We start from the raw sequence: 14,896 nt of genomic DNA, 5'->3' as shown, positions 1-14,896 counted from the left end.
TCGATTCATGTTGCCACGCCCACTCTAACGCCCACAAACCGCCCACAAGCCGCCCAAAACTGCCACACCCACATTTTTGAAAAATGTTTTGATATTTTTTCATTTTTGTATTAGTCTCGTAAATTTCTATCGATTTGCCAAAAAACTTTTTGCCACGCCCACTCTAACGCCCACAAACCGCCCAAAGCTGCCACGCCCATACTTTTAAAAATTGTTTTGATATTTTTTCATTTTTGAATTAGTCTTGAAAATGTATATTGATTATCCAACAAAATTTTTGCCACGCCCACTCTAACGCCCACAAACCGCCAACAACTGTCAGTGTTGAAATTTCTCCTTCGCACTTCCACTAGCTGAGTAACGGGTAATGGGGATTGTTTGGGATTGTCAGAGTCTTCCGTTGTGATCAGCTCGTGGAGGTCCTGTATCAAAAATATCTTTACGTACGTCACCATTCTTAGCGTCTGTACTACTTTTCGGTACTACTTACGCACACCAAAGACTATACTATTTTATAGTGCTGCAAGGATCAACAATAACTGTGGACAATATTGTTTGAGGCCAGTCCCAATCTCCATCTAAGAAATTTAAAACTTATTAAAATAATAAACTACAAAATTAAAACTCGCGTTCCTAGAAATTCAGACACTTGGACAACATTATGAGCCTTCTATAATTATAAAATCAAATGTAAGTGAGAGAACTATGTCGTCCAGTCCTCGACTATCAGGTACCGGAAACTCTACCCTTTTAATCTTTGAGTCAGCCTGGTGTGGATAGATATTTAATTTATTTGACACGTTAAGCAACATATTGACATCTTATAGATAAATTACAGAACAATGCCTGAAGCACAATCAGGACATTGACAAAAATAGTTTTATATATATATGGTGACAATCTTATATTACATAATTTCAATGTGGATAATATATTTTATTTCCAAACACAACTACATCTCAAAATTTTTCTACTCCGTATTAGTTTTGAAAAAATATTTTTATCTCTCTAATAAAGTCAAAAGTTTGATTTTGATGTTGACATTATTGTCAACTGCCAGTTATGGCAGTCATTCCTGATACGCGCCTATCGTTGCGGAATAAAACATACAGGGAAGGAATGTATCTATAAATTTAATATCTCTCTGTCACTGGTAAAAATAATGGACCTTTTTTATATAAAGGTCTTTTGTAAATCTTTCATTGCACGGATACTTTCATGGCGTGATTCACATAGTGGAACATCAGGGACAACTGACTTTTAAAACTGAAGGTATTTTCCATATATATATGTTAATGCTTCAGACGCAGAATATTCTAATTACTCTAGATATTTCTGGCATACCACTTTGAGTAAGTACCACAAAAACACTGCAATAACCAATGAAAAACCTAGACCCTTTGCGATTGATTAAAAAGACTAGTTCTGAGTTATAAAGGGAAGATAAATAAAAATATAAAACTGGTACAGTGGTTCATTGCAAATGCCAAGATAGGGAACTTGATTTTGAGATAAAAGAAAACTTGCAAAAAATAAGTTGTCCTTTTGAGAAATAATTTCTAAATTGTAGAAAATTAATTTAAACAAATTTAGCTGAATGAATAGCCAAACAAAAGGTACCTTAAAACTGTATGAGATAACTTAAAAATTAACTTAAGAATTAAATTCTATCTCCTTGACATAAGCTTCTCTTAGCATTTTCTCGCGTAACCGGGTTACATCCTCGTCTATCCGTACAAGAGCTCGAATTTTCTAAAAAAAAAAAATGTGGAGAATGTTAAAATTTCCTTCAAACGCTATTTACTATTGAATTAAGATTACCTCACTCAATTCACCAGGAGTTCGTTTCCACAACCAGAACATATAAATTGGTATATAAAGCATGGATGACAACGCCGTAAACCAACCAAAAGCATGCGCCCACCATGGATAGCTGTAGTCCAAGTACTTAATAGGAGTCCACTGAACTATGTTAAAGAAAAACACGCCCTATAAAAAAAAAATGATTAGATATCATATGGTTATTGAATCAAAATACTAACCAAGCATATAGCGGGCGTTGTGACACACCAGCAAAACTTCCACCAAACAGTAGGATAGTATCCGATCATATCCTTAATTCCGTCATAAAATCGATCCACTCCATAGCACCAAGATATTGAAACGCACTCAAAGAATATAAGCCACAGTAAGCAAAAACCGCTAACTGCATATGAATCCAATATTTGAAAAATATACATGCCACCCTAAAAAAGAAGGACACCCAGTGAATAAAGCGTCATAGCGTTGCCAGCATTGAAACATACTTGTGTAATACAGGTTAAGCCCACTAAGTAGCTAAGTGCACATACAATAGCAATAAAGATTTCTTTCCGCTTTCGCAGCAATTGAGGCCATTCATCAATAATGGCAGTGATGAAACCCTCCATTGTACAAAACTGTGAGTCCAATCCAATGAGCAGAAGCATAAAGAAAAAGAGGCAAGACCACATTGGAGACCCTGGTAACTGTAGAACTGCCGATGGATAAACTAGAAATGCGAGACCAGGTCCTGATGCAGCTACATCAGCCACTGGTCGCTGTTGCTCGTGAGCCATGAATCCTATTACCGAAAATATTACAAATCCAGCAAACATACTAGTGCTAGAATTAACTGTGCAGACAATAAGCGCGTCCCTAAAAAAATTAATAATTTGTTATTTTATTTTTTGAATGCAATGACCTACTTGTAGACATTGTTGGTAAACTTGTTGTAACTTCCTAATGCCACCAAAGTACCAAGTCCAAGACCGTATGAAAAAAATATCTGCGTGACAGCGTCGATCCACACCTAAAACACATTTTTAAAATAATTGACTTATTTATATAACTTAGACTATATTTGTATTCCATACAACTATATATTATATATACATATATATATTTTTATACCCGTTACTCGTAGAGTAAAAGGGTATACTAGATTCGTTGAAAAGTATGTAACAGGCAGAAGGAAGCGTTTCCGACCATATAAAGTATATATATTCTTGATCAGGATCAGTAGCCGAGTCGATTTGGCCATGTCCGTCTGTCCGTCCGTCTGTCCGTCCGTATGAACGTCGAGATCTCAGGAACTAATAAAGCTAGAAAGTTTAGATTAAGCATACAGACTCCAGGGGCATAGACGCAGCGCAAGTTTGTCGATTCATGTTGCCACGCCCACTCTAACGCCCACAACTGCCACGTCCACACTTTTGAAAAATGTTTCGATATTTTTTCATTTTTGTATTAGTCTTGTAAATTTCTAACGATTTGCCAAAAAACTTTTGCCACGCAATTCTTATGAAAATAATAAAAATCTCTTATACCTCAGAATTAGTTAACTTCGAAAAGTTTGGAATTATATAAAATTTAATGCCTTCCAAAGCGCCAGGTAATGTTATTCCGCGAACCAGAAGAATCGTCAGGAGGACGTAGGGAAATAAGGCAGTAAAATATACCACTTTCCCTGTCCATTTTACTCCCTTCCAAATACAAAAGTAGCAGAGGATCCAAACAAGTAATAAAGTTCCAGCCAACTCCCAGCGAATATTTCCAATCTCCTCAATACCATGCGATATTTGAAGTGCTCGACGCCTAAAACAAAAGAATTTAATGAATGATTTAATGAACTCGCACGTAAATTATTACGTACTCCCAAAATTCTTTGACTGGATCTGTGAGTTCTAAAGATGTAATGTTCACAGCAGATACAGAGCAAACCTTTTGCGTGGAGCCGTTGATAATCTTATCCCAGCAAAGCAAATTTTTTCTTTCATATTGACTGACACAGTTCACTGTGTTCCACCAATTGTTACATGTTCTCCAAGGAACATCTGAAATACAAATATCAAATTTAAATGTATTTAAAATTAAACCAATAACAAACCTGCTCTCATCGACATGAAGAAGTAAAACACCGCCCAAGCAAGGATGACAATATAGTAAACATTCATCCAACAAGACATTACGGCAGCAGCATACCCAATTCCTTAAAAAGAGATAGTCTTAAAAAATACCAATGTTTATGTTGGCTATTGCATACCCGTAACTTGTAGCAAGTCAGGTAAATAATCAAAAGGTAAAAAAAACTATTTTCTATCGGAACATTCCTTATTTCCTTCTTTCCATTATATTTTTCCAAAAATATGTTCCTACCTTTAAATATTGGAGCGATTTTGAATACACCAAGCCCACCAATAGTCAACATTTGACCTAGGGCTAATTCCATGAAAAACATTGGAATCCCTGCTAAAAACAGTGTTATTATGTATGGTAATATAAAAGCACCGCCTCCATTTTTGTAGCACAAATAGGGAAATCGCCAAACGTTTCCCAATCCGATAGCTAGGCCTACTACTGATAGTATGAAATCCATTTTGGAAGACCATGATCCACGATCGGGGAGTTGTTCAATCTTTACCATCTGAAAAAATTATATAAAAGTCCAATTATTTAATATAGTTAACGAATAGCGTATATTGCCGTATATATATATGTATTTGGTAAACATTAAATATGACGTACTGAAAAAAAAATTGCCGAAAGCAATGTTCTGCTAATACAATTTGTTCGTTAAATTTTGTATTCAGTCAGCTACTTTTAGATTACTGATGGTTTCTCTTAAAAAGTCTTTTAAAATCCAGCTTTAAGTGTAAGGAATGCATTTTCACTTGACCTAATAAAAACATTTTATATAAAAATGTGCCTTATGAGTAAATGTTATCTTGTATAAGTTAAGTGCAAAATCATTCTTCGTCACACAAGTAGATATCAAATGGTGCGTTCTTCCTTTCTTTAACCTCGTCACGAGGTGTTTTTGTTTGCTATCAAAAGATTTTATTATTAATTTTACACTTGTTGTTGTTGTATAAGTTTACCGTCATTTTATGACCAGAAGAAGTTTACATAAACTAAGTATAAACTTATATCTTGTTCTAAGCATATAAATATATATTTAGCCAAAAGTCACTACAGTTATGGCTGATACTCATCATGTAACTTGGTTTAAAACAAGAGAGAACGCTATAGTCGAGTTCCACGACTATCAGATACTTGTTACTTAGCCAGTGGAAGTGCGTACGAGAAACTTTAAAATTTTTCTGTATTTCGATTGTGACCGTTTTATTCGGTTTGTAGTCGTTATATAAATAAATAAATAGCTTATATAAATATATAAATAGCTGTCGCACAGGACATTTGTACGCTTTTAAAGGAAAAAAAATACACACTTAAAGCATTTTAAATTTGGCGAGTAGGTTTAAATTAATACTCTTCCATAGCTCTATTATTGGTGAAACAGTTGAGTTCGGCCAACTTTTCATTTTCAAGATAATGATAAGACAAAAAATTTAAGTAATGATTGAACTTCGCGTGGAATTGCCCATATATATTCTTGACAGGATCAATAGCCGAGTCGATCTAGCCATGTCCGTCTGCCTGTCTGTCCGCTAACAGCTGAAAGAGATTAAGCATGCCCACGCCCATTCTAACCGCCCAAAACTGCCACAACCACACTTTTGAAAACAACTTTGATTTTTGTTCACATTTTTGTTAGGTTTGTTAATTTTCTCTCGACTTGCCAATATTATTTTTGCCACGCCCACCTTAACGCCCACAAACCGCCCAAAGCTGCCACGCCGATACTTTTGAAAAATGTTTTGATATTTTTTCACATTGTTTTCTGGCTTTTATAGTCCCTGAGATCCAGGCGTTCATACAGATAGACGGACGGACATGCCCAGTTTGAATCGGCTCCAGAATATATACTTGTTAGGGTCGGAAACACTCAGCAAAAATTAGCAAAAATGTTGTTTTGCATATATCCTTAGATCAGAGAATCGGATCTTAACATATGAGGTGCGTGTTTTTAAAAAGAATTTAAAATTTTTATTGTGTGTTAAGTTATGGCCACCCAAATCCTTACATTTTTTACCTTTACAGCCATATATTTTATTCTTGGTATGCAATAACTTTGGTTTTGGTGCAATCTTTTGATCGGTGTATCACTTGTTCAGATGGGACAGATTAATAATATTATAGCTTAAAAATTAAAAAGTCGAATTAAAAGAAATTGGATTAATATTAGTCTTCAGCTTTATATCATAATATAATATATTGTAATAATTATTATCATTATTCTAGAAAACAAACTGTGTTTAAAGATTATGATAAACGAGTTGCGTTATAATTTATATACTAACCTCTTGTTTATTGGACGTTTCCGTAATTGTAGGTGCGTAGGACTGACAATTGGTTGGGTGACCCAATTCTTTACTCATTTCAATAGATTCGTGCTTACGCCCATCACCTCCTCCGTCACCATCGCTTGCGGGGTTAGTGTACATTTTGACAATAAATTATAATATGTATTAAGGACGACAGACGGATAGTCTAGGACAATCAAACACTGCAGCTGAAGGCTAGGCTTTTGCTCTCGATTTCGACTAAGTTCAGAGTCACAAAAACAGCACCCTCACAGGGCAATTGCTGGTATTAAACTGAGCTAAGCTACCAAATACGATGCTCTATTCCGCAAACCGAGATTGCCCCATTATAGCGACATGATAATAAAAGCGACGCTTAAATATAAGGGGGCTGGTTAGTTGACGTTTTTACATACAATTTAATTTAATAATGATTTAAGAAGGGGGGTTCATCCATTGCCCAATTTAAGAATGGGTATGTAGGCTCAGTGGTAACTTTGTGTAAATATATGATGTGTTACAAATTTAGTTCCGGATGTTAAATTAAATAAGATTAACTCGAATTGTAGTTTCCCCCACAAAACAATGCTTACCAATTTACTGACCCATTTAAAATATATATTTAAGTCTGTTGTGTGCCCGTGTACAAGCCTCCCAAAAAATTGAGAACCTAAGAATAAACACACTATACTAGACAATTTAAAATAAAAAAGTACAAAAAAACTATCATGGGGCAAAAATTAAAAAAAATAAATTCTACATATCTTTTTATAATTTGGCAATGCGTTATTGATTTTACTCCTCTTAAGCCATAACTTTGAAAATAATTACTCGAATTTCAAAATAGTTCCTTTCCTTCATTAATGCGTAGAACAGTATTTAACAAGTAGGAAGCCCTTCCGACTCTATTAAGCATATATGTATGTATATTCTTGATCAGGATCACTAGACTAGCAATATTTTTTTAAAGTGAAGATCATGACATCTTGTGAAGTGTATATACAGTGTATATATGATAAAGAAAACTTGTTTGATGCTGATGAAGGGTTTATAATCTAAGCTTTGGACAAAAACTTAAGCGAAAATACATGGCCTACTCAGATAATAGGGGTTCAAGTAATTTGCCCAACTTCTTTTTCAGGGCTCTATACATACATACACGCCAACCTCTCGGAAAACACTTTGCTTGAAAGTCATAAAGAAGTCTTCACAAAGGGGAAAGTTAAATATTTGTCTACCAGAACGATGAATAAGCTCAGGGCCACTTCTTTTCAAATCGTTTAAAAGGTGAATGTGAAAAAGTTTTGATTCAGTTTGACGAAGGGCCGGGCCTTTTTCCCTACAAAAATGCACACTTAGGACTCTAGACATCTTTTTCATGCCTTTTTTCAAGAGGAAGTATTTTGCTATTCCATTTTGCCGGACGTAAGAGTTTGTGTCCTGTACAAATACTCTGTAAACCTTTCAGTTCAAATCAATCCCTTAAAAGCTTGTGGATGTTTTTTCGAAATGAGTATTCTAGAATATTCATTTTTCGAAACTTTCGTTACTTAGGAACGATACGTTTCGAAATCAATATCAATATAACTGCAGAAAGTGTTTCCAAAGAATATAACAAACTAATTCTCTATTTTGTTTTACTACAGTTTGTCTTTATAAATCTTCACTATTAGCTGCAGTGTTAGTATATTTTTTCTACTCATATAGTAAATGGGTATACTAGATTTGTTGAAAAGTTTATTACAGGCAGAAGGAAGCGTTTCCGACCATATAAAGTATCTATATTCTTGATCAGGATCAATAGCCGAGTTGATCTGGCCATGTCAGTCTGTCCGTCCATCTGTCCATATGAACATCAAGATCTCAGGAACTATAATAGCCAGAAAGTTGAGATGCACGCAGACTCCAGAGACATAGATGCAAATTTGTCGACTCAAATTCTATTCTACCTGCCCAAACCTTTCAGTCCCACATTTCTGAAAAATGTTTGGGTATATTTGTATTTTATTGTCTTGCGAATTTATATCGATTTTTAGAAAAACTGTTTGCCACGCCCACAAATCGTCAAAACTGCCACACCCACACTTTCGAAAAAGTTTCCATATTTTTTTACATTTTGGTTAGTCTTGTAAATTCCCCTCGATTTGTTAAAAATATTTTTGCCACGCCCACAAACCGCCAAAAACGGTTAGTGAACACTTTAGGAACACCAACCGTGTTCCGTGTGAAAGGGGCCAGTCACGTCCTGGGAACGCATGACGGGCAGAGTATAATCGCGCAAGACGTCAGGGATGGCATGTACACAAAACACAACGCGCAGAATATCTTGTGTTTGTAAAGACGTGCATGAGTCCACTGCAGCTGTGTGGGTGCGTGTGGGTATATAAGAGTGTTGTTTATATTGCTGCTGTTAAGTAAGCATTTGCTGTGGGTATTTTAGTCGAATTTGAAGCAACGCCCGAACAGGTTCCGTATCGATGTGCACAAGAACGTTAATGAGCGTGCGAACGAGACGAAAATATGTACAAATTTTCGAGGAACTGTGATCATTTGTTTATCTTTACCGAAAGCTTTTTGTTTTGTTATCCTATAATAATCACCGTAAACGAATTCCCGAATCTAAGATCAATGGTGCTCAACAAACTCGTGTACAGTGTACATACATAAATAATTAATGGTGTGGAGATTCTGAGCATTCATAGATACATGCCAACAAACATATGTACATATGTATGCATGTATGCATATATATATTTTTGAAAAGGAATCTACATATTGGAAGATCGAACAAATGCAAAGATAATCATTATTATTTATAATTACCATTAGCAACCGAAACCTAATGGCCATGCACAGGAAACATGATAATTGAACCAAACTTGTCAAAAAAGGAAACAGCTGAGTGGTGCAATGCTTTCCGACATATATGTAAAGCTAGTTATCGTACAATAAAAAAATGTCCATCGCATCGGGAGAGGTCCATTTGGATTGTTAACATTTTTTGGCATATTTATATTTACCGTACCACCACTTTAAAAAACATTAAAACTCTGGAACCTCTCTTTAAACGTTCGCCTTCTACTGCTTATGCTGATGGTAAACTTACCCAAGTTTGTAATAGGTCACTAAAGCTTTACAAAATATGGTTTTTATTGGTTTTATTGATGCCAACTCAGCCTCAAGTCAGTGGCCATGGTATATTCCGCCAAACGTCAAATTCAAAAGCAATGTTTTTATACCCTCAGCCTATCGAAAATATAAAATTTAACATTTCGCAGCTTAAAAATTTTGAAAATGAAGCTAAGAAACTTAAAACCAATCCAATACATCCAAGAATCCGAGCCAAATCAACTCCGAAAATGGGTCCTAAACTTTTATCTAAAAGCATTAGCAAACAAAGCAGAGACTCAATCTACAATGACAGTTCAAATAAATATAGTCTGATTAATGTAAGCCAGTCAAAAAACTTGTCTCAATTATTCAATAAAAAATTGGCAGTTGAGTGGATAAACACCGTACCAATTCAAAGTAGGCAAACGAGGGAAACCAGGGATATTGGCCTAGAAACCAACAGACATAGTAAACAACCAAAAAAAATAGATGAAGCAAGGCTTAAACGCCTCGTTTTGAAGGGCCTTGGGCTAAAAAAACTACCAGATATGAGAAAGGTAAGAGATAAATTACAGTCATTGCCACGTTCTATGAAATATAGTTGTGCAGTGTTATAACAAACTTTACACAGTATGGACCACCTAACGGATATTATTTAATTACAGGTCAATATAAGCCAAGTTGAATATTCCAGCAAATACATAGAATACCTAAGTCGCCTAAGAAGTAACCAGGAAAAGGGCAATAGCTTTTTTAACAAATTTATGGGAGCATCCATTATAAGAGACCTTCATTTTCTAAGCATTACTACAAACGAATTCAATGACATAAGTAACATACGATCACGTCATAAAAGGTCGCTTAAAAAAATGAACAGGCTAAGTCAAATCAAAATGCACAAAAATTATGAAGACTTACTACGTGGCGAACAGGATACAACGAATATTCTTTTACACTTTCCATTGACAAATGCAAAAGACGCCAATTTTCACAATGATAAGATTGACGAGGCCAATATTAGGCTTATGCTTCTCTATAGCTCATCGCTGGCAACAAATTCCCACCGAGGGCACGGATCTAAGAAAAAAAAGCTCAGTCATATTTCTGAAAATGATCAAATCGAAAGGCTCTGTAATTCCGGTGATGTCAACTTGAACCAATCCAAAAAAAAACGTAGTCAGCAATTAATTTTGAAAGTATATCAACTTCTTTCAGCGAATAGACGAAGAAAGATATCGTCTAGAAAAATTGAATTAGAAAATGTTGGCTATGAAGAAACCCGAACACAGTGGATAGAATTCGACGTGACCAAAGCTGTTCGTAGTTGGTTAAACCATAGTCATGAAAACTTGGGGATAGAAATTCAATGTGATAAATGTAAAAGTATAGGTGCTCGTATACTAAGTGACTTCAGCCCGTCATCATCGCCAAACTCGGCAGCTTCAAGCGATGAACACTTCAACCTCATGCCAGTTCTTAATATAATCGGACACGGAACACTAAATTCCCCAGAGCATGTCGACTCGGACGTTCACCACATCATATTGGCCAATAATAAAAGCGATCAATATGTTCATCATCGTTCAGACCATGATAGCACCTGGAGAAAGGAAAAGTGGAGCAACAATTGTTACAAATTGCACCAAAGATGTTGTAGAAATCAATTGGATGTTGCCTTTAAGAACATTAAGGGATTCGAATTCATTTTACAGCCGAAGGTATTCGATGCAGGTTACTGCCACGGACGATGTCCACCACGTCACAATCCCGCCCATCACCACGCCCTACTGCAAAGTCTAATATGGCAAGAAGATCACAACCGAGCCCCCCGTCCATGTTGCGCGCCATCAAAGCTTGAGATGCTAGAAATATTGCATGTTGACGAAGATCACAGCGACAAGCTAAAAATTTCGACGTGGAGTGATATGCAGGTTGTAGAATGTGCCTGTTCGTAAAAAAAACTTTCAAAAACTTTCCCTAACGATTTATTCTTACATATACTCTGTATTTTATTAATCTTTTTAAGTATTGTCTCTTATGGGATTAACATTTTGAAAGGATTGAGGAAAAATAAATATATTTTTCGTAATATTTTTTCGGCGGTAACTAATTGCGTTTGTTATTACTAAATACTGCAACTTTTTAATATTTTTGTGTTTTTTGAGTTCCTTGAGATAAAGTAAACATTTTTAGATAAAGAAGACAGCAGATAATAATCACCATGTGAGAAAAATATGCTAAAACAAGAAAGAACGCTATAGTCGAGTTCCCCGACTATCTGATACCCGTTACTTAGCTATTGGAAGTGCGCAGGAGTGTCTTCAACACTGACAGTTTTTGGCGGCTTGTGGGCGTTAAAGTGGGCGTGGCAAAAAGTTTTTTGGCAAGTCGATAGAAATTTACAAGACTAATACAAAAATGAAAAAATATCAAAACCTTCTTCAAAAGTGTGGGCGTGGAAGTTTTAGGCGGTTTGTGGGCGTTAGAGTGAGCGTGGCAACATGAATCTACAAACTTGCGCTGCGTCTATGTCCCTAGAGTCTGTATGCTTAATCTCATGTCTAGCTTTTGTAGTTCCTGAGATCTCGACGTTCATATGGACAGACGGACGGACAGACGGACATGGCCAGATCGACTCGGCTACTGATCCTTATCAAGAATATATATATGTACTTTATGGTCGGAAACGCTTCCTTGTGCCTGTTACATACTTTTCAACGAATCTAGTATACCCTTTTACTCTACGAGTAACGGGTATAAAAATGTTTAAGTTCGAATTTCCATAGTACAGACCGCGAGGAAGGTCTGCAACAAACCTGCACTGCGCAGGAACCACTAGAATTTGCATTATTTCTCCCCTTTCCAGCTCTGATAATTTCAGAGGGAGGGCTGGAAAATCATGGTTAGAAAAACTCATCTAATGCAAATCGGTTATTTCTGTCGGAGTTTGTGGAACGCATTGGAAACACGAATTACCCGTTACTCGTAGAGTAATTATACCCGTTACTCGTAGAGTAAAAGGGTATACTAGATTCGTTGAAAAGTATGTAACAGGCAGAAGGAAGCGTTTCCGACCATATAAAGTATATATATTTTTGATCAGGATCAATAGCCGAGACGATCTGGTCATGTCCGTCTGTCCGTCCGTATGAACGTCGAGATCTCAGGAACTACAAAAGCTAGAAAGTTGAGATTAAGCATACAGACTCCAGGGACATAGCAGCGCAAGTTTGTCGATTCGTGTTGCCACGCCCTCTCTAACGCCCACAAACCGCCTAAAACTGCCACGTCCACACTTTTGAAAAAGGTTTTGATATTTTTTCATTTTTGTATTAGTCTTGTAAATTTCTATCGATTTGCCAAAAAACTTTTTGCCACGCCCATTCCAACGCCCACAAACCGCCCAAAACTGCCACGCCCACACTCTTGTAAAATGTTTTGATATTTTTTCATTTTTGTATTAGACTTGTAAATTTCTATCGATTTGCCAAAAAACTTTTTGCCACGCCCACTCTAACGCCTACAAGCCGCCAAAAACTGTCAGTGTTAAAGACTATCCTTCGCACTTCCACTAGCTGAGTATCGGGTATCAGATAGTTGGGGAACTCGACTATAGCGTTCATTCTTGTTTTGTCTTTATTCACTTGAATATGAAAAAAATGTCCACAATTAAGATGCTTGCTAGATAGATTGCATTAAAAGGCTATATTAACTCTACTAAAATACATACAAATGTATTCTTTGGAAATACATATAAACGAAAATAAAAAGTTAAAGATTGCCAAATGCTCGTTTTATTACAATAGTTTACTTTCAGGAACAAGAGGAAGCAATATTGATGCAATATGATGCAGAAATATTAGCAATTGGATCTGTTTTATTTTGACGATTGACGATTTAATAGATAAACGAGCTACTTGCAATGCATCTTAAAAAGTTGATTTTTCATTAAAAAAATGATTTCTTATATAGTCGGATCTATATATTTAGACGCAATAAAGCTAAGTAAATGCAAAATAAAAACAACACTCATGAAAATAAATTGACAAAAAAAAAATAAATATTTAATGTTTTATCGGGTCAGTGTTAGCTTGTTTCCTAGAAATTTCGTAGCGGTTATAAATCAAATATTTTATATGAATTAAATTAGGCGTTTTTCGAAATATTTAATTCGATTTATATTCTTTACCTTTTTAATTACATTTTCGGAGATATATATGTACATATGTATAAATATATTTGCAATATTTTATTCTAAATGTCCTAATTCTAAGGAATTATATTTTATCATTATTTTGCAGATGCTTGACTAACCGTCTAGAAATATATACAGAATTAAATAGATTAGTTAATTATAGTTAAATAAAAAAAAATATAAATTAATATATAAAGTCTGACCTTGTTTCTTATATATCTTGGTAATACATCGAATGCATTCAAAACGTTTTACATAGAAGCATCCCGGATAGTTGTTTCTTTAGAAACATTTCTGTGTTAAGCTTACAGAAGCTTTGTAAAGTAAATAATCTCAAATAGAGTAAATGAGTATCCTAGATTTATTAAAAACTGCGTAACAGGTAATAGGAAGCTTTTTTGACACTATAAAATTTATATATTCTTAAGTGATTAAGTATTCTTAGTGACGCCTGCTTGTTTGTTTTAGAACGTTGTCACGATCACTCTAATGCTCACAAGCCGTCCAATACTTCCACACCTACACTTTTGAAAATTAATTTGATATTTTTTACTAGTCTAGTAAATTTTGATCGATTTGCTAAAAAACTTTTAGCCAAGCCCACTTTAATGCCCACAAGACGCCCAAAACTGTCACGCCCACACTTTTGAAACGTGTTGAAATGTCTTGTTCGTGCTTCCACTAACCGAGAAACGGGTATTTGATAGTCGAAAATTTGCCTATAACCTTCTCACTTGTTTTTAAAGTGGAAGTTTAGTAAATATCGGACAATTATTTATTCATAAAAATTTAAGCATTACAAAAAAATTCCGCAAATTCAAAAGCTAAGGCAATATTCTCTATGATTCAAAAGAAAAAGCTGAGAAACTTATAAAATTCTGACTGATTTACTTTACCATAAAAAAATGTATAATGTCGGGTGGATCGTATCGGAACTTTTAAATGTTAGGGAGATCGTCACTTGTTTAAGATCGCTTCATCTCAAACAAGCTGGCACTGCTTCAACGTCCTACAATCTCCGTACTTAGACTCAACTATCAAACTTTTTTAGTACGACGGGCAGGCTAATGATCCAGTTCGCGAACTTTTATACCTTCCAACAGTCCATTACAAGTAAAGTATATAAAAAAACTTTTGAATTTTAGAAAGGAACCATTTATGATCAGAACCAATGAAAATATACATTTTTTATACCCGTTACTCGTAGAGTAAAAGGGTATACTAGTTTCGTTGAAAAGTATGTAACAGGCAGAAGGAAGCGTTTCCGACCATATAAAGTATATATATTCTTGATCAGGATCAATAGCCGAGTCGATCTGGCCATGTCCGTCTGTCCGTCCGTCTGTCCGTATGAACGTCGAGATCT

General features: G+C 35.4%; 2 protein-coding genes across 2 annotated transcripts; one reads left to right on the top strand and one right to left on the bottom strand.

Moving 5' to 3' along the window:
• Window positions 1-788: 788 nt before the first annotated feature.
• Window positions 789-6,563, bottom strand: LOC122622860 (sodium- and chloride-dependent GABA transporter 1). The gene is made up of 10 exons (XM_043801462.1): window positions 6,222-6,563; window positions 4,177-4,444; window positions 3,908-4,009; window positions 3,674-3,854; window positions 3,348-3,615; window positions 2,727-2,830; window positions 2,307-2,676; window positions 2,043-2,246; window positions 1,822-1,989; window positions 789-1,752 (listed from the first exon to the last, which is right to left on the bottom strand). Exons 1-10 carry the CDS (start codon window positions 6,363-6,365, stop codon window positions 1,654-1,656), a joined length of 1,908 nt encoding a protein of 635 aa, XP_043657397.1. The 5' UTR covers window positions 6,366-6,563; the 3' UTR covers window positions 789-1,653.
• A 1,904-nt stretch (window positions 6,564-8,467) lies between these two features.
• LOC122622845 (transforming growth factor beta-1 proprotein) lies at window positions 8,468-11,441 on the top strand. The gene is made up of 2 exons (XM_043801417.1): window positions 8,468-9,892; window positions 10,001-11,441. The coding sequence occupies exons 1-2, from the start codon at window positions 9,086-9,088 to the stop codon at window positions 11,288-11,290; spliced, it is 2,097 nt and encodes a 698-aa protein (XP_043657352.1). The 5' UTR covers window positions 8,468-9,085; the 3' UTR covers window positions 11,291-11,441.
• The last annotated feature ends 3,455 nt before the right edge of the window (window positions 11,442-14,896 follow it).

The sequence above is a fragment of the Drosophila teissieri genome, chromosome 4 (genome assembly GCF_016746235.2).
Source record: "Drosophila teissieri strain GT53w chromosome 4, Prin_Dtei_1.1, whole genome shotgun sequence".
In the NCBI taxonomy this organism is placed as follows: Eukaryota; Metazoa; Arthropoda; class Insecta; order Diptera; family Drosophilidae; genus Drosophila; species Drosophila teissieri.
This window is presented reverse-complemented; position numbering and strand designations above follow the sequence as displayed.